The sequence below is a fragment of the Dermacentor albipictus genome, chromosome 2 (genome assembly GCF_038994185.2).
Source record: "Dermacentor albipictus isolate Rhodes 1998 colony chromosome 2, USDA_Dalb.pri_finalv2, whole genome shotgun sequence".
Taxonomy (NCBI): Eukaryota; Metazoa; Arthropoda; class Arachnida; order Ixodida; family Ixodidae; genus Dermacentor; species Dermacentor albipictus.
Window position 1 is genome coordinate 188,706,344 of NC_091822.1, and position 25,056 is coordinate 188,731,399.

Genomic DNA, 25,056 nt, shown 5'->3' on the forward strand with positions numbered 1-25,056 from the left:
CGTAACAGTTCTCTGTGCCCAACTCCTTGGAAAGTGGAGCACCGTTATTGGCCAGAAGAGCACCGTATTGGCCAGAAGAGGTGCAAGAAGAATTCCGTATTGCACAGTAGAGAAAATTGTGCATGATATGTTGTTGCGCCTAGAGACAAAGTCTATTGAAGGTGACAAAAAAAGTCTACGAAATATCTACAGCAAGTTTCTGTAACAGATGTTGGCCTGGGTAGCTTTTCTGGCTACTCAGAATTACCGCTGGCTATCATTTTCAAAGTTGCTTGGTTTTAACGGAGCAGAATGTAATGGCGAATAAATTGTGGAATTTGTTGTGGAGCCTTTTAATATAAGTTGTTTCTCGCCGTGTAACCTGAGAACTGCGGTACGTGTGCCCAGAACAAGCAACCTCTTATAGAACACCGCCATTGAAGCTTTCAAAATCGCCCTTGGCTGTTCTATCTTGAGTTAGTTAAGAGACGTGAGCCTAAACACATACAGCTAAGGCATTCGGCTTTGAACATTCGGGCCGTGACACCGCACCTGGAAGGATTCGCATTATACGGGGGCCGCCAAATGCAACCCACATGCGGAAATCAAGAAGCCGCGGACGCTTGTATAGCGTTTCGTACTGCGGGAAAGCGCAGAATCGAAGCGCTCGCGGGGAATTCGCTAAACGAAGCAAAGACAGCGAGGTGCAATATTGGGAATCATTAATTTGCTTTTATTCGCGGGCTTATCCTCCGGACACGTCGGCAACTCCTCTTCCCGAGTCTGTAAAGGAAGTCGCCGCGGCTATATGGGCCTCATTGGTGCCCATCGGGCGCAGAAGTGGCCGGGAAGCTGCGCGGCCAAGCAGTTCGATCGCTTTCAATTAAGAGCGGCGATATCTAATTACCTGCCCCTGTTGTTCTTCGCCGGGGCACCCCGCTGCGCGTGCGAATCAGCCTGGCCGGCCTGCGTGCCCCGCGCGGAATCAATTAGAGGCTTCATGCATTATTCCGCCGACGGAGTGCACTGGACGGGGGGCACCTCGTCGAGTCCCCGAAGAAGTGCCGCGCCATTTCTTCGCACTATACTGCACACGCGGCCGGCGATCCCCGAGTAAAACTGCAGCTCGCGCGGCCCCCTCCCCTCCTACAGCTATGGGAAAGAAGCGTCCTCCGAGGACCGCCGAGAAGGACCACTTCATGACGCGTTTTTTTTTTCTTGCATTGTTTTTTTACTTATTCATTTTTTCCTTATTTTGGTCGCTGTTCTCGGCTCGATGACGTGGAGACAAAGGCCGAGCTACGGGGTATACGCAGGTATGCGCTGTACAATTTGCACGATGTTTCTAGTTGCGATATAGGATTTCTTTCGCGCCACTTATCAGCAAATTTACAGATGGTGAAGCGATAGGACCGTCATCTGTATTGTAGCGAGAACAAAGTATGATAACGACAGAGGGAGGGGGGATGAAGGGGAGGAGGGGGGAAGAGTGTGTTAGCTGCTTGCTGATAAAGCCTTGCAAAACATGGGGCGCTATAACGTAAAATTATTGCAATTTGTTTTTATTCCAATTTCCTGACGGGAAATTTACATAACCGCCGACGCAAGCATCGTGCAGTGAACCGCGGCGTTGCCCGAACAGCCCGATCAGACGCTCTCCTCGCTTATAGGAAGGCACTTTGGTTTGCTCTCAAGACGAATAACATTACCTACGTTGAGCGGTTTTTCTTATCTAATTGGCTGACAAGAGGCGAAGAGCACGCTCAAGTGGAGAGGGTCTGGATGGGGCTGAACCAGGGCACTGAAAATGGATAACTGGATAAAGAGGGTGGTGCCGGCGTCTGCGATTTGTCCGGTTTCTCTTACTTAGCTTGCGGTGGTTTGTCTAAAATCGCGGCGGCGTGCAACGGAGTGAAAAAAATGACGCTAAGACGCTAAGAAATAATTTTTCTTTTGTTCGGTTGAATCATGCACAATCAATGTGCACACGTCATGACAGATTGGGAGTTATCCCGGTTTTCATGACGTCACGTGACAGACAGGCGAAGTTGGGGTGGTCCAAAAAATATTTTTGACGAATCACGGAGGGCTGATTGCACACTTGGAGTAGAAGAGCTCAGTGTCCCGTACTTGATAGCGCGAACTGATGCAGGCTACAGAGCGCTAGGTTGGTGCGGTCTGCTGGCATAGTCGCGTGCAACATTTCGCGACATTGCGCACGAGATAACAGCCATGTTGAAAACAACGCAGCGCTTTTCTTTGGTACTATTAGGAAAATCGATTTGGCCTTCTGCCGTTGAAGTCACGGCTTTTTAATCTTTGCCCGTTTGTCTACTTCTTGTTCATACGTGTGTGACACGCAATGTGAAAGAATTTTGTCGATCACATTGTCATGCGGGCTACTGAAAAGAACACGAAATCTGATTAAATGACGAAATCCGCCGATTGCGAGAATTCCCGGGTGTCACAATGATGCGCTGCGCGTAACATAAATTTCTGCTACCGTCTTTCGTTGGAGAGACGTGCTTTGCTTTGCGAGATGACATTGAAACTTTTTCACTGCGAGCTTCATAGTGTGAGGACACGTTTTGAAACGCTTGTGCTTCTTTTCATGCTAAAGTCGATCCGAACTCGTTACCTCTCGGCCATGGCTATATAAAAAGCTTACACCTAAATCCGTCCCTTCTTAACCTCAGTCTCTCGTCAGAAGTGGGATAGTATTCTGTTAAAAGGAAAAGGTCGCGACGTTGACAGAAATAGTGTGGATTTGCCCATAATCGTTCATGATGTGGACTATATGCTGAGTTATTCTCCTCGAATACGAAGTGCGTGTAGTCCACGACGTATGGAAGGCCGAGATAGCATAGCAACGCCCACGTTAAGTTCTGTGCTGGGACACGTCGTCCCTTATATACATGTCCTGACGTCATAACTGCCGCCATTTTGTTGCTCAACTAAAACGTTGCAAAGCTGCGTATTACAACGATCCGCTTCTCCAATAGTCTCCACATGTGCTGTGTAACATGCGTGCAAGTAAACAGGAACTACGTGCTGCCACTTGCACACAGTCCAGTTTAGCGCAACTATCAAGGATTGCATCCGGCTGCTTACCTGTTGGATGCTGAAGCGCTAGATTAAAGAGGCACACAGCTGCATGAGGATGGTTTCTTATTATTTTACATATTTTACTATTTATATTATATTAAAATGAGTAGCCTTCATCAATGCAAGGTATTTTTTTATTTTTATTTCAACAGAAAATAACATTTCACGCACACAAAAAAAAGAGGATAAATGATCACTCTTGTCGATACCTTATGTGCAAAGTAGTGGGTTGAGCTTAAGCTTGCATAAATTCAAGTTATTATTTCTTAGGTATACTATGGTAACTGCATGAAGAAAATCCTAACTTACCCTTAGTGCCCATAAAATATATTGGCATAGCGTTTCCGTTACTGTTACCGCCACATCTTCCCTTCAACTGCGTATTCACTGGGTTTACCATGCGTGCGCAGTCAGCGGCAGGTGGTATCGCTAATCGTATAACGCTATAATATACGCTCGTGTTACGTAATACGCAGAAACGTTACACCAACAACAAAATGCACAGCCTGCGTAATAAACGCGGACAAGCCAGGCCAAATTAACGGCGTGTCTAAGGGCTTTCAGAGAATCCAAGCGATGCAGCAGCGAAACTTTTGTAGAGGGGAGACTGGAATGTCATTTGAGCATATCGAAAGCTCCATCACGCTTGCGTAAGCCCAATGACCCCTTCTGTCTCAAAGTGCGTGGCCTGTCCACTTTTGGTGGGGACCGCTTCTCGACGCACTGCACTATGCATTTTATCCCCTCCATCACCTACCCCCCAACGCCCTTTCCCCTACCCGCGCAACCTAAGTGGAATGCAGATTTCGTCCATGCGACGAACAGAAGAGAACGGCATGTGCTCGGGGTCTTCGCAACAGAGTCAGCACACCCGCCCGCTTTCATCGAAGAGCGCACTCCTACGCAGATGACCTCTGTTCTTAACGAAGATACAGGGGTCAGGAACGGCAGGTACGCGCTAATCACTAAGTACGCCGTAGTATTGTACAGGCAGGTTTCGTAAGCTCTTATTCATTTGCACAATTCTCGCACCTTCTATACCTTTCCGAAATTCTTGACGGCGATCGTCAGTGATCACTGTAATGCACCACGAGAGTGAACACATCTGCGCAAGATACGTTGTGAAGTCGGTCTTTCGTTACGCCTAAAAAAAGAAAACGGAAGAAAAAAAAACCTCAAATAAAATATTAGAGTACTCATTGCGAAAGCCAACGCACTCGAGGTTAGATGACAATTAGATGAAGATACGAGAGTAAAAAACTTTGGGCCATAAAGCGCATTGACTTTACGCACAACAGGGCATGTAGTGTGCGAGTTCTGTGAGAGGCGCCTTTGTCCTGCTGTGGAACTAATTAGACTGATGATATCGACGACGAATCTTTGGAAATTGCCTTGCTGTAATCAGTGGGATCGTGTTTCAGAACGTTTGTTCTGTCTTCGGCTTGCGAACGGTAGTTTAAACGCGGCTTCGACATTGTTCTCGGACTTCATCTAATTTCTTTCTTGAGTCTCCTTGAGGCTTGCTTAATTTCGCACTTTGAGATGCACTACCGTGTGCTCACGAGAAGAAATTGTAAATGAACTCTTGGTTTACGCAGACAATCTGCATGAGGGTGCTCCGCCTACTCGTCGGACATGACGGCGAAATGTCTAGAGCACTTAGCGTTTACACGGAATAAAACATCCAGCGCTAAGCATCGTGCCCTGCTATACATTTATCAGAGATGCATTATCACTAATTAGTTGGCCATTATATTAGTTGAAGTTGTAGGGGCCAGAAAACAAAATTTTTCGGCTTATTTATTTTGTTCTCTCAATCTTTGTTCTTTCTTTCTTTTCTCTTTTCTTTCTTTCTTTCTTTTCTCCTTCTGCAGTATAGGCAATACGTTATAGCGTTCAAAATAAGGGCTGGAAAAGAGAATAAGCGGGAGAACCTAATCTTGGGCAGTATTCAGGAAAGCTTTCTTACGCTACCACTGTTCGTAAGAGTAAATGTCAACCATTCGTGACGCCTGACATATCAGTAGCCGAGGCAGTCGGCCAATAGGAAACAGCCGTTACGAACGAAAAAGTTTGTGAAATCAGCCCCTTTTCCGGTTAACCTTTATCAACCATCAAATTCTAGCCAACCTTTCGGCAGGGCATTGCGCAGCAGACCCTCGGAACAACGGAACGGTGCGCACTTTTCATACACAATTTCACGAAAAGAACCGTTTACGCCAAGGCGTCTCAACTTTCGCCAGACGTATAATGTAGCGATCCATTTCATTTTTTATATCATTCCGTGACAGAGACAATTGTGGCACTAAATATCGGCATTGAGGCTCCGAGGCACCGATCGCCCCATGTGGGTGGCCTTCCGTCACTGTCACACGCGTGCATGCTCCGTGGGCACCCTCCGCGAGGCGGTCTTGTTCGGGGGACGCGACGTCGCCTATAAAGAGCAGGCCGCGTTGCTTCGCGGCGTCAGCGACGCGGGCCAGCGCGCCGTCCCGTCAAATAATGGCAGGCGCTTCGTTCGTGGCTCGCATCTTTTTCGCGTGAGACATGAAAGACTCGGTTGCAGAAGAGGGGACCCCGCTGATTGATGAGTGCAGAGAAGGGGGTGCCGCTGCATTGCTGCAGCAGCCGCCGCCGCCGCCGCCACATACGAAAGGATCGAGCGGGTGTCCCCGAGACACTCCGGGATCTGAGAGAGAGAGAGAGAGAGAGAGAAGTGCGATTTCCGTAGCTTCTCCTCGCCGCTAATCGGCGCCACCGCCACCGAATGCCGGCAAGCTGCCTGCGCTCGATGGGAACTGCACCTATACCTAATCGCCTCCCGGAATTTCCTTTCTTTGTTTTTGTTCCCTTAACGGCGCCTCCGATGCTATGCGCTCTTGATTAGGGCTGACGATGGCCGGCTCCCTCTACGAGCCACCCTCAAGGCAGAGCATACTGGCCGCGGGGTAGTTTCCTTACTTGAGATGACCGCGATGGTTGTCTGCTGGTCAAGTGTGCGGTAGTTGTTTGTACAGAAGTTTCTTCCTTTCATCCTCGCATCTCTTTTTTTTTATTCCTTTCGTCCTCGCATCTCTTTCGGCCCGCGTAGTGAAGCAAGCAGTATTACTTTTCCGCGTAACTACACCCCTATCCCCCCCCCCCCCCCTCCTTTTCTATCTGTTTCATGGATGTAAATTCAAAGGTGGCTATGCATAATTTAGCGTAGCGCGGTAATCAAAACGCACCGATTTCGGCTAAAATTAGCCTCAGCTATGCCAGGGGCGTCGCTGAGAAATGGAGGAAATTAAAGAAGTGGCGGCATAGCACGAAGGCGTTGGGAGAAGTACTGGGGGGGGGGGGGGAGGAGGGAGTCGCTTGCCAGAGAGTTACGTTACCCTCGCGAACGTTCACCACTGAATAGAGGCATATTTGACGAGCGCTAAATAAACGTATACTACGGCAACAACAACCGCACAGTGAAAATGTAGCCTCGTCTCGCGCGTGCGTTTCGTTCTCGTTCTACGTCTCGTTAGCACTAGCTGTTGTTTGTAGCATTTCTTGAATACGCACCAAGTATAACCCAACTTTCTTTTGTAATGGTTCACTGCGGACTCTTTAAAATTGTATGCTTCGTCCAGTCGCTGTCAGAGCAAAAGGTGCTCGGACAATGGTCACAACGAACGTTAGTTCGCATCCTGTGGTCTACAGGACTGCGAGACAGGCTTTGAGACTGAAGTGTACCGCATCAATTTCGTGCGCTGATTTCCGTTTCGATACTAATATTTCTCCTTCCCTATATCTCTGAATTATTTTCCGTCTTCCTCCGTGCAGGGTAGCAAACCGTACTTTTCCTTGTTCTCCTGCCTGCCTTTCTGATGTTTCGCTCTCTCTCTCTCTCTCTCTCTATGCTTGCATCTTCTTCCAGATATTTTTTTATATTTTTCGTCCTTGGAGCCCGTTATACCTTTAAATGGGGTGGCCATTTTTATCGCGGTACTCTATTTTTGACGTTGGCTTTTGCAATGCCTGAGAACGGAGCAGTCAAGGTCTTCACAGTGAATCACCAAAGGTGGAGCTATTTCACCGCGACGCTATTATTTCGGTCGCATGGCAATGATGTGGGATTGGCACATTTCTCGGAGCTCGTTTTCCCGCCTTTCTAGGGTATCCTACTCTTTAAGTGATTATTCACGCTAACCTGGATTGTTAAAACTATAAAAGTTCCTTTATCGCGAAATTTCTGAACCCTAGATCTTGCGCATTCTAGTTCACCACACACACACACACACACACACACACACACACACACACACACACACACACACGCACACACACACAAACACACACACACACACATATATATATATATATATATATATATATATATATATATATATATATATATATATATATATATATATATATATATATATATATATATATATATATGCTATAGCTGTGCATCCACATTCGCCGTCGTATCGTCTTATTCTGAAAATATTCCCCCATTACTTCGCGTTTTCAGACAACCTGATCTTTCTTTAAACAGTAGGACACTGCCCTTTGAATTGTCATATTTTGTTTTGCTTGCCTACTCATATATACGTTTTTTAAGCCGAAACATTTGAGTTAAAAAAAAGAAAGCTCACGGGTTTTGCGGCACACGGAATGCGACAGCCTTTGCTCCGACATCAAAGGAAGCTCGGAATGGGCCGGTTGGTTCAGCTAGTAGCGGTTCAGCGAAAGTAACACGATGACACGAAGATAAAATAACGAGAGAAATATAGAACAATGTTGGTCTTGTGTTAGTGTTTAAGTATTTTCATCCCTTTACTACTCCTCGCCGCTCCCCCATTGGAGGGTAGCAAACCATATATTCAGTTTCATTTGGACTCCGAGCCTCCCATCTTTACTCCGCCACACTCCTTTATTTCTTTTTTTGTCGTGCCCCCACGTTCTTTGCGCGGCATCCTTTGTTCGCGAACGTCAACATCGCCAGAACACCTCGTCGGATGAGAGACGTAGCGGTGTGTCGGTTGATGGACGACGTCTGCGAAGCGTGGGGGTTCTGAAAGAGGCACCAGGCGTCTGTCAATTGTAGCGCTTCCTCAGTTGGAGCTGATGGCAGCCCGTACACTCCCAGTACTTCCGTTTCTTGTTTTCCGTTTATCCACACTCCGACACACGGTTATCGCCATTACTTTCTTTTTCTTTCCTTTCTGATTAAGTCGTTGGGTGATGTGTTCTGACTATTATTACGTTTCCTTTTTTTTCAATTGCATAATCTTAGCTGCCACAGTCGAGACGCGATTTGTAACCACCGCCGACAACCCTTGCCCAACACCACCGGCCCTTACAACGGCTGTAAACGATGTAGACCGAATGGAAATACCGGTTGACGTGCTAACCGACTCCCAAGAGGCATGCAGGGCCTATCTCAAGGGGGTCCTGTCCGCTACGGTGGCAAGACCTCTAAGAAAACCCCTCCAACTGCCCGACGGTATCATCCGGTGTCCAGCGCACGAGGCCCCAGAGGGAAACGAGGCGACAGACGGCGCCGCTCGAGAAGCAAACAACTGTGCGCGTACACGATCATCGGATCCCCTCCCACCAACGCATCACCAGTTACCCCGCGGGAGATCCTTGCCCTCCAGAGGAGTGAGCGACGAACACTCACTCCCCCCGCCCCAAACTCGCATGCAGACAGGGAAGGGACTGGCGCAGAATTCAAACTAACACTTATCCAAGCCTCCTCCGACAGAGCAAAATCGCATCGGCGGCGCCATAGCATACTTGCCTCTGGTGTGGGAATCGATCGACGCTGAGACACATCACGTGGGAGTGCGGGAGGCGCACTCAAACAATGGACTCACCACCCGCGCTAACCTCAAACTTTTCGGTGTCGTGGGAGGCACGACTCGCGGGGTGTGATCTGGAGGGGCAAGCAACTCTTCTAGGTCAGACCCAGCGAGCATCCCATGCCAGTGGAGTTCTGGACCGAGAACTCCACCCTTAGGTAACTTTTCTTCTTTCCGTTATTTTCTTTCTTCTTCAATCAAGTTTTCGACAAAGACATTTTCCCTGCAAAATATGCATGGTGAAGAACGAGGTGTAGTGTGTCTTCTTTTTGTGATCTTAGGATCAGTCATTTTCTGTCGAGCACAAGTCTAAAACAAAGATCTACATTCTTCAATCAGAACACCAGTCCATTCTATAAACTCGAGATAAGTAACAATTCAGACCAGCGGCCGAGATGGTGTTTTGCGGGGAATCGCTCATATCGAACATATACTCGTCCAAGCATACATTGTATGGGTGTGCGACCTCACCCAAAGCTTACAGCACCACGCCACTTTTGACAGGACTGGCGTCTCGAGTAATTCCACGGCGTGGAGTATACTTGCCAATACACAGCTCATTTTCTTCACCAGTACCTGTCATCAAATTTTTTCTTGTCCCGTCCCCTTACCCTATAGTCGGATACAACTTTAGAAAAAAGGGGGCGTTTACTCCTCCGAGGCAGATGCACACGAGCATCCACCAATGGGCGCGCACTCTGGACCGACGTCATGCGCCGGACGGCCGGTGACTTCGCCGCTTCGGTCATCTCGGCGGGGCTTCCCCTTTCTTCTAAAGTTGTATCCGACTATAGTTCTTATTAATTGGTTAACACTACGTAGGTCAAGCTTACATCCTTTGCATTCTCTGATTCATTCATATCTGTTTGGCTCGGCGCTTGTGTATTTGAGATGTGTAGGATAGAATGAAAAAAAAGTGCTTTAATTGGCACCGAAGGCAGCTGCTGTCCCGAAGATTTGTTGCGTCAAACGCAAATGCAGCACTCGGTCGCTTGCGTGCAGCATTGCGTTTGTCTCTTTTTCGTATTCATCTTGAGCGTGGATGCTCGGGAAAATAATTGGGACAACGGGGAATTAACGAGAGCTCCGCAAATTGTATCGGAACTCGCTCTATCGATTTCGCGCCTCCTTCGTCGCAGGTGTTTGACAAGCGCGAAGTATATCGAACCGGGCACGGTACCCAAGCGATGAACGCGCGTGCGCGCAGTCTCTTTCGAGAGCTCAGAATGCATCTGCGTAATGCGCGAGGCAGCGGAACTGTTCCTTCTTCTCTCTCTTTTTTTTCTTTTATGTTCCGCTAGTCGTTGCTTTGACGGCTCATGAGCGTTGGAATGCAAATGCCCAAAAGTTTGCCAGAGAGCTCACTTTTCACTATGCAGCTGTAAGTTGGAGGAACACAGAAAGCGTTTTGTGTTCTTTGTAGGTTAGAAGGTGCAATTTATTGATTTCGCTCTCGATACGGCGCTGTATTGTTTGCCGTTGACGTGTCGACGTATGCTTGGCGTTTATCGGCGCCCCTCACTTGATAGCGAGCTCTTAGCTACCTATTTCGGATTTGGTGGGTCGTTTCTAAGTGCGCGCTTTCTTTTTCTCTTTTGTTCTTTCTTTCTTTATTTTTCTTTTCAGCATAGACCCGCTAACTTCGCATACTGCATATATTGTCATATACGTACGTGCTTGGATTATTCGTTTGGCTTTCGCTGCTTCATTTTAGGTCGGTGCCGAGAGAGTAAAACAGAGAGGAAAAGAACGAGCTGACAGACAAGGAAACTTTACATTTCGAAGCATCTGCATTTGGTGGAGCACCCACCTCGTCTGCAAGAGGGCGGACAAAGCAGTGTTGGTATTATTTACTAGAAGAAAGTAAAGAAAGCTAAGCGTGGTAGTAAACCTTTAGGAACAGTCAAGGTCTCTTGGAAATTTTATGCTTGTCTCAAGTAAACTGTGACGCATTTCCTTTTCAGAAGAACGTTTCGTGAAGTGCACCTTTAGAAAATTTCATCTATTTCGTTTTTCGCAGGAATTGTTTTATCACGTTTTACACACGTTCTTGGTCAAGAATGGAACGAGCACACACGTGCAATGGCGCACTCGTCAGATAGTTATCGTAACATTGATTTTCTCATGCCTTACGTTTGTCCATACTAATGTTTCGCTACCCTTTGCTGCTTGCTTCTGCTTCATGCGGACGTTGTCTGCTTAGCGGACTATGCCCACTGGCCTCGTCGTTGTTGCTTCCTTTCATGAGAGATGGTACCCCAAACAAGTACTAACTTAAAGAAAACCACTGTTAACACGCAACTATGTGTAATCGATTGTATAACGCATGACAAATTGAACGTTGAACCTGAAGTACTCGGCGTATTGCAAAGCGCGGAGTGCCGCACTCACCTACAGAATGACCGCGGTTATGAGGGAGTTGAATTTTGAAACCTCCCAAGCTACGTCGCATCAAATCAAATCACTATAGACCCAATTTGGGGTAATGCACGCTTGCTTATATTACACATGCTTGTTTTCCTCTCCATATCGCACAGAATGCGGCAGAAAAAGAAACAAAGAGAGAGAGAGAAAAGGGGCATGAAAGACGCGTCCATAGAGAAGTGCCACTCGGCGCTGTGCCGTTCCCGGAACCTCTTAGAGCAAATTGGCTTGTAGGCGGGTAACGAAGGAACACTTGTCTCAACTGTCACTCACGCCGTATCGTTCCCAGAAGCCCCCACGGCAAAAGGGTGCCGACAACACGTAGTCCTTCAAGTGAGGGTTATATTATTTCGCGGCCTAATGAATTCTGACCACCTAACCGACGTCCAGAGGACGAGCACCACAGCCTCTGGTCTCGCGCTAGCTCGCACTGAAATGCCCGTCGGCTTTGGTTCCACCACATTCCTCCGCTCCATCTTATTTTGCAAAACTCGGCAAATCGCCTGAATACCAGAACTGGTTGGCGGTTCCAGCTTGCGCTCTCCCGTTGCTATCCTTTACGCCCTACTACACCCCCCCCCTTGTTTTTTTTATTTCTTCTTCTTTTCTTTTTACAGCACAGGCTTAATGCTTCGGTGTCAAGGCGCAACCATGTCGCGCTCACCATGTTTCACGGCTTCTTCATGTGGCCGCTTTTGAGTGCCGTGTAGTTCATGTAAGATGCATTTCCCAGTGTGCGATTTTGCTTGTGATCTGCCACTTGTGACATTACGGGTGCGATAAATGAGTTGTCGGTGTCTTAGCGTGTGCGATGTTTTAAATGTTCGCATGTACTGAACTCCCATGCGATATCGGTCGTTGCGGCATGAACAAAGAACCAGCAGCAGCGCGGCTCCTCAGACACGTCACAGCTTTTGTGTTGTCATTGTCGTTTCGACTTGTGTCCGTGTTTGCGCGCCTGTGAATTTCCAGCAACTTGCTCAAATTTTGGTTGTTCTAAGTTCTGTGAATGAATGCGATGGCGGCCGGCTCTGCACCCCCTACCCCCCCCCCCCCCTCCAATTTTTTTTGTTTTGATGACTGCTTTGTTTACGGAAGGCGACCGAATCAGCGTACCGTTAAGATCAATTACGGATTCCATTAAATGCTAGAAAATGCAAACATCACAGTCGCCGCTACTGATGCGTGAGAGACGGTCCGCGATTTCGTAGCGATTTCTTTTCCGATGCTATTCTTTTTAGCGCTTTTTGCACGTTATCGGTGGTCAGAGCGACGCTCCGTCCACGTTATTAAGGGGATCAACCATCCGTGAACAGTGAGTGATAAGACTGGCATGATAAGACTGGCAGTGGAAGGTATCGCTACAATATCACGGCCGGGAATGCGAAATTCTTACGAGCTGCAGAAAACGCAGTAGAAACTCGCGCGTTGTGAAACAAGCATAATAGTGCATTTTGGTCGTGCGATTTGGCTATGATACCGACCTACCTGGCGGCATCACCATCTCAATCGTATGCCGCCTACTCTGGAAGTGGATAACTTGCTTGTCCGTTGAAGAAATCTGACGGATAACTTACTTGTCCGTTGAAGAAATCTGACGTAGCAATTTGAAGATGACGTGAGACGTTTTGGTGTGTGTCTGTGCGTGCGTGCATACACGTATTGGATCAAGGGGCAAAGAGAAGCCATACCTTTCTTGGGGGCGATTTGCCATCCTTGACTCGGTTTTGAGCATGTTTGCTCGTGTGCAGTTGCAGCAGCGCCTTATTGAAATCTTCTTTGACGTTTGCTTCTCCGCAATAAGGGTCGTCATGAAGAGAAACTCTGCCACTGCCGCATTTATGTAAGCCGTTAGCGATGACCTTTATGGTGCAACGGTAATCACCGTCGCACGCTCACACGCCCACGCGCACGCACGCACGCGCACATGCACACGACGCACACGAATTAACGAACGAGCAAGCGCGAAAGCAATAAAGCAAGCAAGCACGCGAGCCAAGAACGCAAACCACGGAACTTTTCTTCGCTTCAATAGAAAAAATAACTCTTGGTGGTTTAGTTGACCGACTGGCTGGTTACTGAAATGTTCAAAAGATACACTAGAAAAAAGAATAAGAGAGTGAGTTCCGCTGAAGTTGAAGATGTCATTATAGGCAAAACTTGCTGCTTCAAATGAAGTGCTTGGATTCACATGAAGAGGAGAAAAATGTGAGCATTAACAAATCATAGAAATTTTAACAAAACGTTCGAATAAACACGCAAATTACTACCAGATATGACTAATGAAAGATAAAACAGCTGGAGAATCGGAGAGGAGCGTGGTAGCTTAAACGAGAACGCTACAAGACATCCTTCTTTTTTTCTTCATTCTCGTTATTTATAGATAAATAAGGAACTATGCGTGAACTATGCTTGATCCAAGTGCGTGACCTGTACTAGCGCAAAATTGAAGTGTAATGATAATTTTATTTCATTTCATTTTCCTATTCGTACTACCGCATTTTAGCGGTGCGGGAAACAGAGAATTTCCTTACCAATGGACCGCTTTGAATTAGCATATACTCACGCAGCTCTAGCGGGGAACCTGTCAGCCACGTCGATTGTAGTGGAAGTTTGCTTCCGGTTCACGCTGAAGGCACGTGCGGAAAACAAATGCCGCCGCCGAGGCGTTAACAATAGCAAACTTCGACGTACACGACGACTGTGGAGCCCCATTTGCGCCAAGCGATGAAAAGTTCTCGAGAGTAGCAAAACACGTCGATCTGAAAAAGAAAAAAAATTGTCAGATGCGCTTGCACTTGTCGATGACTATGCCAGGGAACAAAAAGAAATCGGTAGTCTTTTATTGCGTGCCCGTGTGTATGTCTGTCTGTGTGAGCGCAAAACGATGGATCTTATCGAGAATATTTTAATGACGAATTGCGAGACGCATAAATCTCGTTCGCACGCGCTAGACTGCGCTCGTCGTCGGTATAGAAGCAGCGTAAACGAGCAGCCGTTTCCCAATCTCTGGGCAGGCATACATGGAGCCGGTGTACTCGGCCAGGCTGCGGGAAATGAGCGGGCTGCCCATATTTCCCAGAAAATGGTTCGGGTTAGGGTTTCCGCGTGGCTAGGGTTACGGGCGGCAATGGCTGCGGCAGCAGATGCTCGCTCATTACCAAACACTAGAGCGCGCTTTTGCTTCTCCCCGGAGTTGCTACGGTGCACCAGTTCGGCTAGGCAGCCTCACTTTAGCTCCACTTCGGCCGTTCTTCGCTCATTAAAAACGTGCAGCGTTGCCGGTGTTAGAAAACTGCGAGAATTTAGCCGTGGAGTGGCGGTTTCCCATGTAGCAATAAAGACCTTCTGTAAAATTCCTATAAACATCTTATAGACCGCTTTTAGATGTACGCTGTCTCATAGATTGTATTCTTTCTTTAGGAACAGTAAGGCCACTCCACAGGAAAACAAAGGATCGAAAGACAACGAAAACGCTCGTGTACTTTTATTTGTGTGCACGTAATTGAACCCCAGGTTTTCAAAATTATTCTCGAATCCCCCACTACTGCATGCCTCGTCATCCTATCGTGGTTTTGTCACGTAGTACCCGCTGAGCTGACGTCTTGCTGTTTAGCTGTTAGATAATGATCCAAATAACAGACTTGTATACACAGAATGTCCACTTCTTGTGGACCGGCAATAGAATTACCCATGCTACATTTAGGTAGGTTAGATAGGTTCAACTTGCCAGGTAGATCACGTTAAGTTAAACGCCATGCCGCGGGAGTTTTGCCGCGTTGTCCGGTCAACCTTTCCGAGACCAGACGATGCGGACGCCACCCGGATGTATGCTCATACATTAATTTAATTAATTAATTTAATTATGGGGCTTTACGTGCCAAAACCACTTTCTGATTATGAGGCACGCCATAGTGGAGGACTCCGGAAATTTCGACCACCTGGGGTTCTTTTACGTGCACCTAAATCTAAGTGCATGGGCGTTTTCGCATTTCGCTCTCATCGAAATACAAAATACGTTGGTGTACAGCTTACGTTCTCCATGACTGGTTGACATACGACCGTCGACCTTGCACAATGCTGCGCAGTATTAATCGATACAACACATCGGTCCTCTTGCTATCTCTCGTCATAGCCGTTGCCGTAGCCGCAGACCCGGAAGGCCATTTATGTAATGAAACCCGAAAGCGAACCAGCTTACTCTCGTACAGGGATTGCCGCGCGGCTCAGTTTGCTCCCCTTCAAGTTTCAATTATAGGTGGTGCTCGTTTTTTCAGGACCAACTGGCGCGAAAAAAAAAAAAAAGCAACCTTGGCTCCCGAGGCAGTGCGCAGTACTCCTGATTCTCCCCTGCTGGTCTGGCAAGAACGAAGTCAACCCGCCCTGTACATTGCGGAACACCCTCCCGCGCCCTTTGTCCTGAGCCAGTGCTCCTCGCAAATTTGCGAAATGCCCGCGGCAGTCCTTCCCTATATATGCGGTGCACCATGTATGGACAGGGATCGGAGCGAAGCTTCGGAATAGTCGACGATGAAAGAAATGGGGTCGAAGGAGAAAAGGAAGGCCGATTGTGCGCTTTTTGGTGGTGCTCGAAAGACATTCGTTCTTGTGGTGTCTTCTTACCTGCATTTACTGCGCTGCTTTTGACGATCGACGACGACAGCGACGGCCTGTACGGGAGAATGAGTGAGTGCTGGATTACTGTTCGGCGCCTGCCGCGCTCGGCCGGCCTCGGTCCGTTATTGCTCGGGAAGGATATAATGTATCGGAAATTGGGCCGGTGTGCTATTTGGGCGCTTTTGCAGTTTCCTCAGGTAGCGCGCCGCGTTCTGGTTTCCATGTGATGAAAGCGCGCGCAACTCGCCTCACCTTTGCGAAGTTTCAGACCGTGGGTGGAAGGCCGTACGTCCGTCTTTTTGCACAAATGGTGCACATTTACATTGCGCCATTTGTGGTAGGGTGGCAGAAAGATCAATTCCTAAATAAATAAATAAATAAATAAATAAATAAATAAATAAATAAATAAATAAATAAATAAATAAATAAATAAATAAATAAATCGTATTAATCAGACGTTTGATGGATTGCCATAGAAATTAAATGCAGCGATATCAGCCAGACTTGGCCCTGACATCGATTAGTTGGCATCATATAGCAACAGTGGTGAATAGAATAACCCTGCAGCAAGTCTCTCTAAAAAGTAGTAATGTGAAGCAAAGATTCACAGGTTACCGATACGGATTGCAATGACAAAATTTGCGGATTGTTCTCGAAGGCCGCACCGAAGTATATCCCTTGCACAACACTGAAACAGGCTTTGAAACATCCGTACAATAACCACGCATGTAACATTGTCGTCACATATATGAAATTACATAACAATTCCAGTAGCAAGAGGGAACAACACTAGAACTGTAGATGCTTCGTAGTAGAACCAGTTGTAGTACTTATATGTTGAATGTAACAGGAGTGTGGTAAGCCGAGGTGCTGCTAGTTATAATATGTACGGAAATGAGGTACCAACCACCTGTGAGGTTTCTTGAGTGTACGTTAATATTAAGGCAGCTAATGACGACACATTTGAAATAAATGTAAGTAGGTGACATGGCGAAGTGAAGGCATAACATAGAATAACAGAAGCAGTCTTTGCACAGTCGTACACGTGCCAGACAGCGCGAGAGATTATCAAGAAGCGCCACCACGTGATCAGCGTTGGTCTTGTATTTTTATCAAATGCTCTGGAAAAAAAAAATAGAACGGGGAGAAAGAAAATAGTAATGCCAACGTAAAGAAAAGCGTAAATAAGTATGGGCACTGCGAAGTGCACAACTGCAAGACATGCAGGCCACGTAGGACTGCAGCAGTTAGAGACTGTCGTTCAGAAATGGGGCATCGCTGGGCACGAAGGACGAGGCCGCGGCCGCATTTCGCGGTTATCCGCAATGGCTCTCGACCACGGGCAATGAGGCAGCCGGCATCGCCTAGTGCGGACGCGCGGCTATGGGCCAGGGGCCGCGTTTGGCCTGCTTCTTTCTTTGTGTATACTGTCGAGCATTAGCAGGGGCAATGTTTTGAACGCCTCTCTTCTACGTCCACCTTCTAGATTCCATGTAGTGGGGAAGGTCACCCTCACTATAGGTCTTGTCAAATGAATGAATGAATGAATGAATGAATGAATGAATGAATGAATGAATGAATGAATGAATGAATGAGCGGAGCTGGTCACTGAGTGAGTGAGTGAGTGAGTGAGTGAGTGAGTGAGTGAGTGAGTGAGTGAGTGAGTGAGTGAGTGAGTGAGTGAGTGAGTGAGTGAGTGAGTGAGTGAGTGAGTGAGTGAGTGAGTGAGTGAGTGAGTGAGTGAGTGAGTGAGTGAGTGAGTGAGTGGAAGCTTTGATCTTCCCTAAAGGGGTACACTAGTGGCGGTAGTTCAGGAAAAAGCTCACTCACTCTGCTTGACTAACATTCGCCCTCGCAGCAACGACACAAATGCAGACGCACTTGCAGAGCGACAAATATGGCGGGAGAGCAAGGTGTATCGACACGGAGGAAGCAACTAAGCATGACGATAATTTTGAGAAAGCAGCTACATCAAAACGCTCACTGGCTTCGTTCAATGACTCAGCAGTATATATGCTCATAGTCGCCCCGAGAGAAAAAAATTCTTAGTTTAGCAAAGAATACGAAAAAACAAACAAACCGTCTTTGGTCTGCTTCCTTTCTTTTCCGTCTATCGCTCCTTCCTATATAATGCTCCAACATGCGCCCATTTCTGCTGCGTTGTCTCACGCTCAGTAGCGTGGCTGGACGAATGTGCTGGTGGAAAAGGAAAGGAACGAAAAGGTGTTGCTATTCTACTGGACGGTAAATAAATGGTAAATTAAATATAATAACTATGCTCGCACTTTTCGCAAATCGCAGACTAATGCGGTGACGTGGCATTGACCGTAAAACGCCTGTCGTATAGCCTAGCAGCTTATCGCTGTAATATGAGCACAACAAGCGCGGCAAACCACCAGCTCCGAATGGTGGCCTTTCAATGAGCGTTCGATCTCAACCCGGCTTTGTTTTTTTTTTCATCACGTGACGCGTTTTTATACCGCTACTTTTTGCCGCTTAGCCTAAAGAAGGCTGTTGGCTATCGACAGCCGTACCGTGTAATCAATCGTCTTCTATAGCGGTACAGGCTCTTGGCATCCGGCTATCTCGTCCTGATTCGATCTCGCCGAGTAAACGTATCTTTGCATTTTCACTATAGCAATTATTTTATGGCCACAACGGGGAACGTTAACTTCAATATCGGGTATAGTTGCCGGCACGGTAACGTGAAGCCAAAAGGAACAGCACCAGTGTGTTTCGTGACTGCGTTCATGGCTTTCAGTCTAGCACTCGAGTTCGGAAATAGTGTGCGCTGGGCACATTTGTGTGATGTATACTTCGTAGTAGAGCGCAAACATGTAATGGCTGTATAAATAATCAGTACTTTCAGCTTTATTTCTCTTTAACTTCAAGATTGGCGAAGCGCAGCTTGGTAAAACGGTGCGTTGTACAGCAAGCGATTGGAAAACGCCCGTAAGGTGTCTCTGTCATGGTCGCGGCAAACAGTGGAGGTTGAAGTGATTTGAAGGTGAGCACTTAAGTCTCAGCGAGGCTTCCCTGAAGTGCCCCAAACAGCTAATATTTAACAGAGCATGATAGAAAGTGAATCAAATGGATTGCTTTCTTATCTTATGCACCCTCCACTGTCTCTTTCTTTAAGAAATAAATGTCAAGCGAGAGCAGAGCTCCTCGTCCGGTTTTCCCAAAGCGATCAACTTCATATCTTTCCAAAAAGTGCATGCCTTGGTACAAGCTGCGCCAATCAAGATGCATCTGTTTATGTCTCTGTTCTATTTTTATTTCGTTTTTCTTGTGTTTTTAGTGCCATATTCACGATCTGATTATGAGGCATTGCTTAGTGGGGTACTCCGGAATAATTCTGACTAGCTGCGGTTCTGTACCATGCACCAAATGTGTTGTACAGGGGCCTTTCTTTTAATGAATTTCGCCTGCACCGATATGTGGCCGCCGCGGCCGGGATTTGATCTCGCAACCTCGCGCTAAGCAGCGCCGCGCCGTAAGCACTAAGCCACCACGGCGGGTGCTTATGGCCTTCTCCCTTATTTGAAGGTATGCAGCAACAAAACAACAAATAACAAAGTCTAAGCCGGCTATCGGGGCTGAATTCACAAAGCTTTTCGTTCGTAAGTGCCCTATGCTACTGACTGGCCCACCTTCGTTATTATATATCTGGAACTTGCTGATACGAGAAACTCTAGCGAAAGAGCATTTTGGAAATACTTGCCCTCGGACCTCCGGCCGGACTGCACAGACGCGAAGCATCTCTTCTGTGTCGGTTGGGGTTGGTAGTTGCCTTCACAGAAGCTTATTCAGCACTAATTGGAATGGCTGACAGTCTTGCATGTGATGTCTGCGGCTGCAAGGAGAACATCGACCACCAATTGTGCATGCCGCTGTCCTCAATTTCAAGCACAAAGACAATCTATGTCCGACGCATTCAGGAAACTAGATGATCGTATTCTGAGTGAAAAGACAATACTAGAACGCCGCCTCCATCGATCATCCGCTCAGAAGGCAGTGAAAGCACTTTTGTGCTTTCTTGGAACGTCTGGCTTGCAGAAGCGGCTTTGACTCTGCGGTGCTGTCCGTGCACGTCTCTCTACCATCCTCTATCTCTCTCTCTCTTCTTTTTATTCACATTTTTCCTTCCCCCACCGTAGGTTAGCCAACCGGACTGGTTAACATCCCTGCCTTCCTCTTATCTATGTATCTGTCTTTCTCACCTTGATATTTTTTGTTCGCCCCTTCATAAAGCAGTAGCTGCAGCACGGGAGATCAATGTGTCTGCTCTCCCCTTAGATCTATGCAGGACCTACCTTATATAAAGGTTCTCTTGGACAATTCATTTTCCGATTGTGATCAATCACCTGTAGAATGTACTGAGAACGTAAATGGTACACCGGTTCGACCAATGACGACGAACTAAAGAGAACGAAATTGGAATAGAATCACCATATTATGAACGTTTATGGTCGCAAATGTTCATTTCTATGGAGTCGCGCTTGATCAGACGAGTCATCTACGTAGCGCACCAGTGAAATCTCATCTCCTTCTTTACAGAGTAATTATGCCAACTTTGGCACATGAGGGCGTGTACCATGGTACGGTTGAAACTCTATTTAACAAAGTGATGACCACGGGAAGTTCGTAAAATCGGGAAAGGGATTACGCGGTCCTTCTATATCGAAAATTGTAACGTAGTGATACCGAAAAGCTGCCGCAGCATTGTAGCTGCGGCAGCTTTTAGTTCACAAGAGCAAATTCCAGCCAATCCTGATGCTGGACACATTATTAACGAAAACGGCCAGCCAGTGGCGAAGAACATCTACGAACGAACGGAAACCCTTATGAATACGCCACGGGGTTCTCATTCGTGACTCGCTGGTGCCTCTCGCAGCTTTGGCTTCGCTGCGTGCGCAGCTGATGAGACAGGGCTCGAGTTTAGATGCGCGCGTATACTTCGACGGTGGCACAACATATTGAGGAAAAAAAAAAGCCATTGCCTTTCTTACGCGTCGCCACGCTCCGCAGTGTGCCGCGGCATCGCGAGGGCCTCATTAAACCGAAAATGGCACCCATTGATTTCTTGCGCCGCCCGCCAGGCCCCACCTTCTGGCCTCCTGGCTCTCCTTTCCTGCACTGCCTGTTCTTTGTGAGGCCGTTCCAGCGTTAAGCGCTGTGGCTGCTGTTGGAGGTAATGGCGCATAAGATTCGTAGGGTATTTGGCCAGGAACCGGGCGTTGTAAACGGATGTCAGTAATAAAAAGAATATATAGAAAAGAAACGACATAAATTTCGACATAAAATAACATTTAGTGTATTTAGTACAGCGAACCTGAAAGCAAATGAAGGTTAGGTGGGCGGACATTATTAGCGTGCTATACGTATGATCTTCGTCTATCTATCTATGAGATACGGGCAGGTCGTTGCTTTCCGCTCAGATCCGGTACTATAAAAGCCACAAATGACATTCGTGTGTCACGCGTATAGTAGTGCTTTTGTTGCGCAGTCTACATGAATATTTACTTAACGCGGGTGCACACGGGCCGCTTCTCCTGGTTTGGGTTGCTTCTGTTTCTTGTTTACAGTTATCTTTTTGTAGACTTAGTTTGTTTGTGTGTTTGTGACGTGTGTGCGTACTTATGGGGGAAAAGGTTGCTAGAATACATGGGCGTATTTGGATAGCCGGCCTTAATGTAGCCTACCTTCTCATCTGTGTGCAGTTATTGAACAACAAATATGAATGAATGAATGAATGAATGAATGAATGAATGAATGAATGAATGAATGAATGAATGAATGAATGAATGAATGAATGAATGAATGGGCTATTAATTGAACGACGAATCACTGATTCTGTAATACGAGAATATGAGTATACAGCATGAAAGGGAAGCCAGCTTGGAGCAGCGTTCTGGAACTGAGGAACCGTCTAGACGGCTCCAATTCCTACATAGAAATGCAGCTTCTGCGAACTTGTAGACTTCTGTGGGACCTTCCGGACCCTTTACTTGTGTCCGATTTAGTGGCGGAGCACTGGCACCGTCGGCGCATCCTTGTTTTTTGGTTACCAGGGGCCGTATAAGGTAAAACTATTAAATTTATTTTTATTCCATTCTCCTGATGTCAAATTTACGTAAGCGCCGACGCAAGCATCGGGCGGTGACTCGCAGCGTTGCCGGAACAGCCCAATCAAACGCTCTCCTCGTTTGTAGGAGGTCACTTTTGTTTGCTTTCAAAACGAATAACATTGCCCACATTGATTGGTTTTTCTTATTTAATTCGCTTACAAGAGGCAAGCATCACGCTCAAGTGGAGAGGAATTTTGACGGGGCCGAGCCAGCTCACTGAAAATAGATAGCCGGCTGAAGATGGTGGTGCCAGTGTGTGTGAGTGGTCCACTTTCCCTTGCTTAGCTTGCGGGGGCTCGTCTAAAATTTCGGCTGGATGCAACGGACAGTTAAAAATGCCGCTAAAACGGATCCTCAGCAAAAAAAAAAGTTGGCATAACGATGCCGTATACGTGCCGAAAGGGCTCGGTAAAGTTATACGGCCACGAAAAACGTTTTGTTATACGCAAATAAACCCATGCTATCCGGCACGTGCAAGCACCCAGTGCCTGAGCGATCGGCAACAGCCATCTTCTATTCCTTTCGGAACGGAGAAATCTACGGCTATTCAGAAAAAAATTCAGTTTTGTTCGGCATATTAATGCATCTTTAACGCGTACACGTCACTTTCACGCAATGAGCTTTCGCGGTTTTGTGACGTCGAGTGACAGACAGGTGAAGTGGGTGCAACCTGAAGCTTTTTGACCAATAGCAGAGGGTTTACGGCGAAAAGGCGTCGAATCAGAAATAATTAGTTTTCTTTTGTTCAGTCGAATCCTGCATAATCAGTGTGTACACGTCATGTCACATTGGGGGCTATCACGGTTTTCGTGACGTCGCATGACAGACAAGCGACGTGGAAGTGGTTCAAAAGAGTTCTTGACCAATAGCAGAGGGCTGATTGCGGAATTGGAATAGAAAAGTTTGGAATAGCTTTACGTTATAGCACCCCAGTTTGAAATTCGGGGAAGCCAAAAAGGGACGGTGCATGTGCGGTCTTGTTTATCTTACCGGGACATGTAATTATCTTTTATTTGTGTAGAGCCATACATATGCATTATGTTTAAACTGTTGCCCACACTCCACGCTCGACTTTGAACCTTTGACCATGCTACCTGAACAAGAAGGGCATGTTGAGCCCGGAGGAGGAGAACAAAAGGAGAAGGTGGGAATGCTAACCAGAAAAGCGTCTGGTTGGGTACTGCACCATGAGGTAGGGCAAAAAGGGCAATAGAAAGATTAGAGAGAGAGAGAGAGAGAGAGAGAGAGAGAGAGAAAAGAAGGAAAGACGAGGCGAATGCATGCACGTGAGTAGACGGCGCAACGCAGTCTCTCCCAATATTACCTATACTCTGTTCCATACGTATAGCAGTCAGGCTAGAGAGGCTTCTTACAGTGGTTTCGTTCGCACTTGGATATAGTTCGATGCTTTTTTACTGCAGTTGCGCGCAAATGTCTTTTATATAGGCTCAGTACTGAATGAAACAAGTTTTAGTCCTTAGAAACAAACACGCTGTGGTATACGGCTGCTAATGCATTGTTTTAGACCGCTTTTTTTATCTTTCGAGTTGTTTTACTTTGCAATCCGTCTTTAAGAGCCTCACGTGCATGCTCTTGCGAGCGAACGCTGTTGCGCGCAGCGAAGCCTAGACGGAACGCGCGGAAGTGATAACTTTTCTTGACTGAACTCTTGTGTAGCTTCCACAACGTTGACGGCTATGTATGAAACGAATTATACAGGGCACCGGCCTTAAGTACAGTAGAAAATTCCGGACCCCAAAAAGAAAGCTAGAGAGCCGTTTCAAGCTTTGAAGAAAGCAACATTGGAATACATTTACAAAGTCCACAGATTCCGCCAACGTGCCTACACAGACGGCTGTAAAACTCGACAGCTCTGCTGCTGCAGTCATCAGCAGGACCAAATCAGCAGAAATCAAAATTAAAAACTTTATGTGCTACCAACTCGACAGTTGCAGAACTCGCGGCACTCCGTGCTGAACCACTGCAGCAATGGACAGCTCCCTTAGAAATTCGATATATATATATATATATATATATATATATATATATATATATATATATATATATATATATATATATATATATATATATATATCATCGCAGCCATGACAAGGAGCATAACATAATATTTCAATCGATTCCAGGACATTGCAACATCGGCTGGAATGAACAGTCCGACGAGGCCGCCCGATCTGCGCATGAATGGAAAATGTGTCTTGATTCCGCTTTCGCGAACAGACGCTGCAGCTGGGCTGCGATTGATGTCCCGTCAATGTACTTTGCTCCTGTGGGACGCGAACCTCTTCGCCATGTGTCGTTTGCGTTCATTGTCTCCGGACATACGGATGCATCTACCACCTGTACTGCCATGACGTGAACAGGCCATGCTGTACCGTCTATGGTTAGGTGTGGCATTCACGAAGTCGTATGCCTTCCTTATTGGAACGGTCAAAAGCCGCGCGTGCGATGCATGCAGCTGCGTAGAGCCGCTCGCAAACACTGTGTCTGCCCACGCTGTAGTGATGAGAAGCAAGTGATGTGCAGAGTGATGGACCAATTGGACAATCATCCTCTATCAGAACTAAAAAATTGGCTGGGGCTTAGCTAAGGTTAAGCCTGGATATCTCGAAGCGAAAAGGTTCGGTGATGCTTATGGTTTAGCTTATGGTTATGCTTTATGATTTAGCCTATGGCTATGCTTACGGTTTAGCTTATGGTTATGCTTTATGATTTAGCCTGTTGATATGCTTACGGTTTAACTTATGGATATATTTATGGTTCAAGTTATGGATATGCTTACGGTTTAGAGTATGGTTATGCTTCATGATTTAGCTTATGGTTCTGCTTACGGTTTCACTTATGGATACGCTTTGGTCAGCTTATGGTTATGCTATACGTGTGCCTTGTGTAGTTATGCAAACTGATTATTAATGACGTATACCATAAGTTATGCAGCATTA

The 25,056-nt window shown here is 46.8% G+C and overlaps 1 protein-coding gene across 3 annotated transcripts in view; it reads left to right on the forward strand.

Annotated features, from left to right (window-relative positions):
• The window catches only part of LOC135919724 (neuronal acetylcholine receptor subunit alpha-7-like), a 328,023-nt gene that overhangs the window by 26,560 nt on the left and 276,407 nt on the right, over positions 1–25,056 (forward strand). Inside the window, exon 1 of one of the 3 annotated variants that reach the window (XM_065453605.2) lies at positions 15,660–16,034. The exons of the other annotated variants lie outside the window; for them this stretch is intronic. Within the exon in view, the coding sequence (XP_065309677.2) occupies positions 15,824–16,034 (211 nt within the window). The 5' untranslated portion in view covers positions 15,660–15,823. Of the gene's footprint in view, positions 1–15,659; positions 16,035–25,056 lie in introns of those variants that run through there. 3 annotated transcript variants of the gene reach the window in all.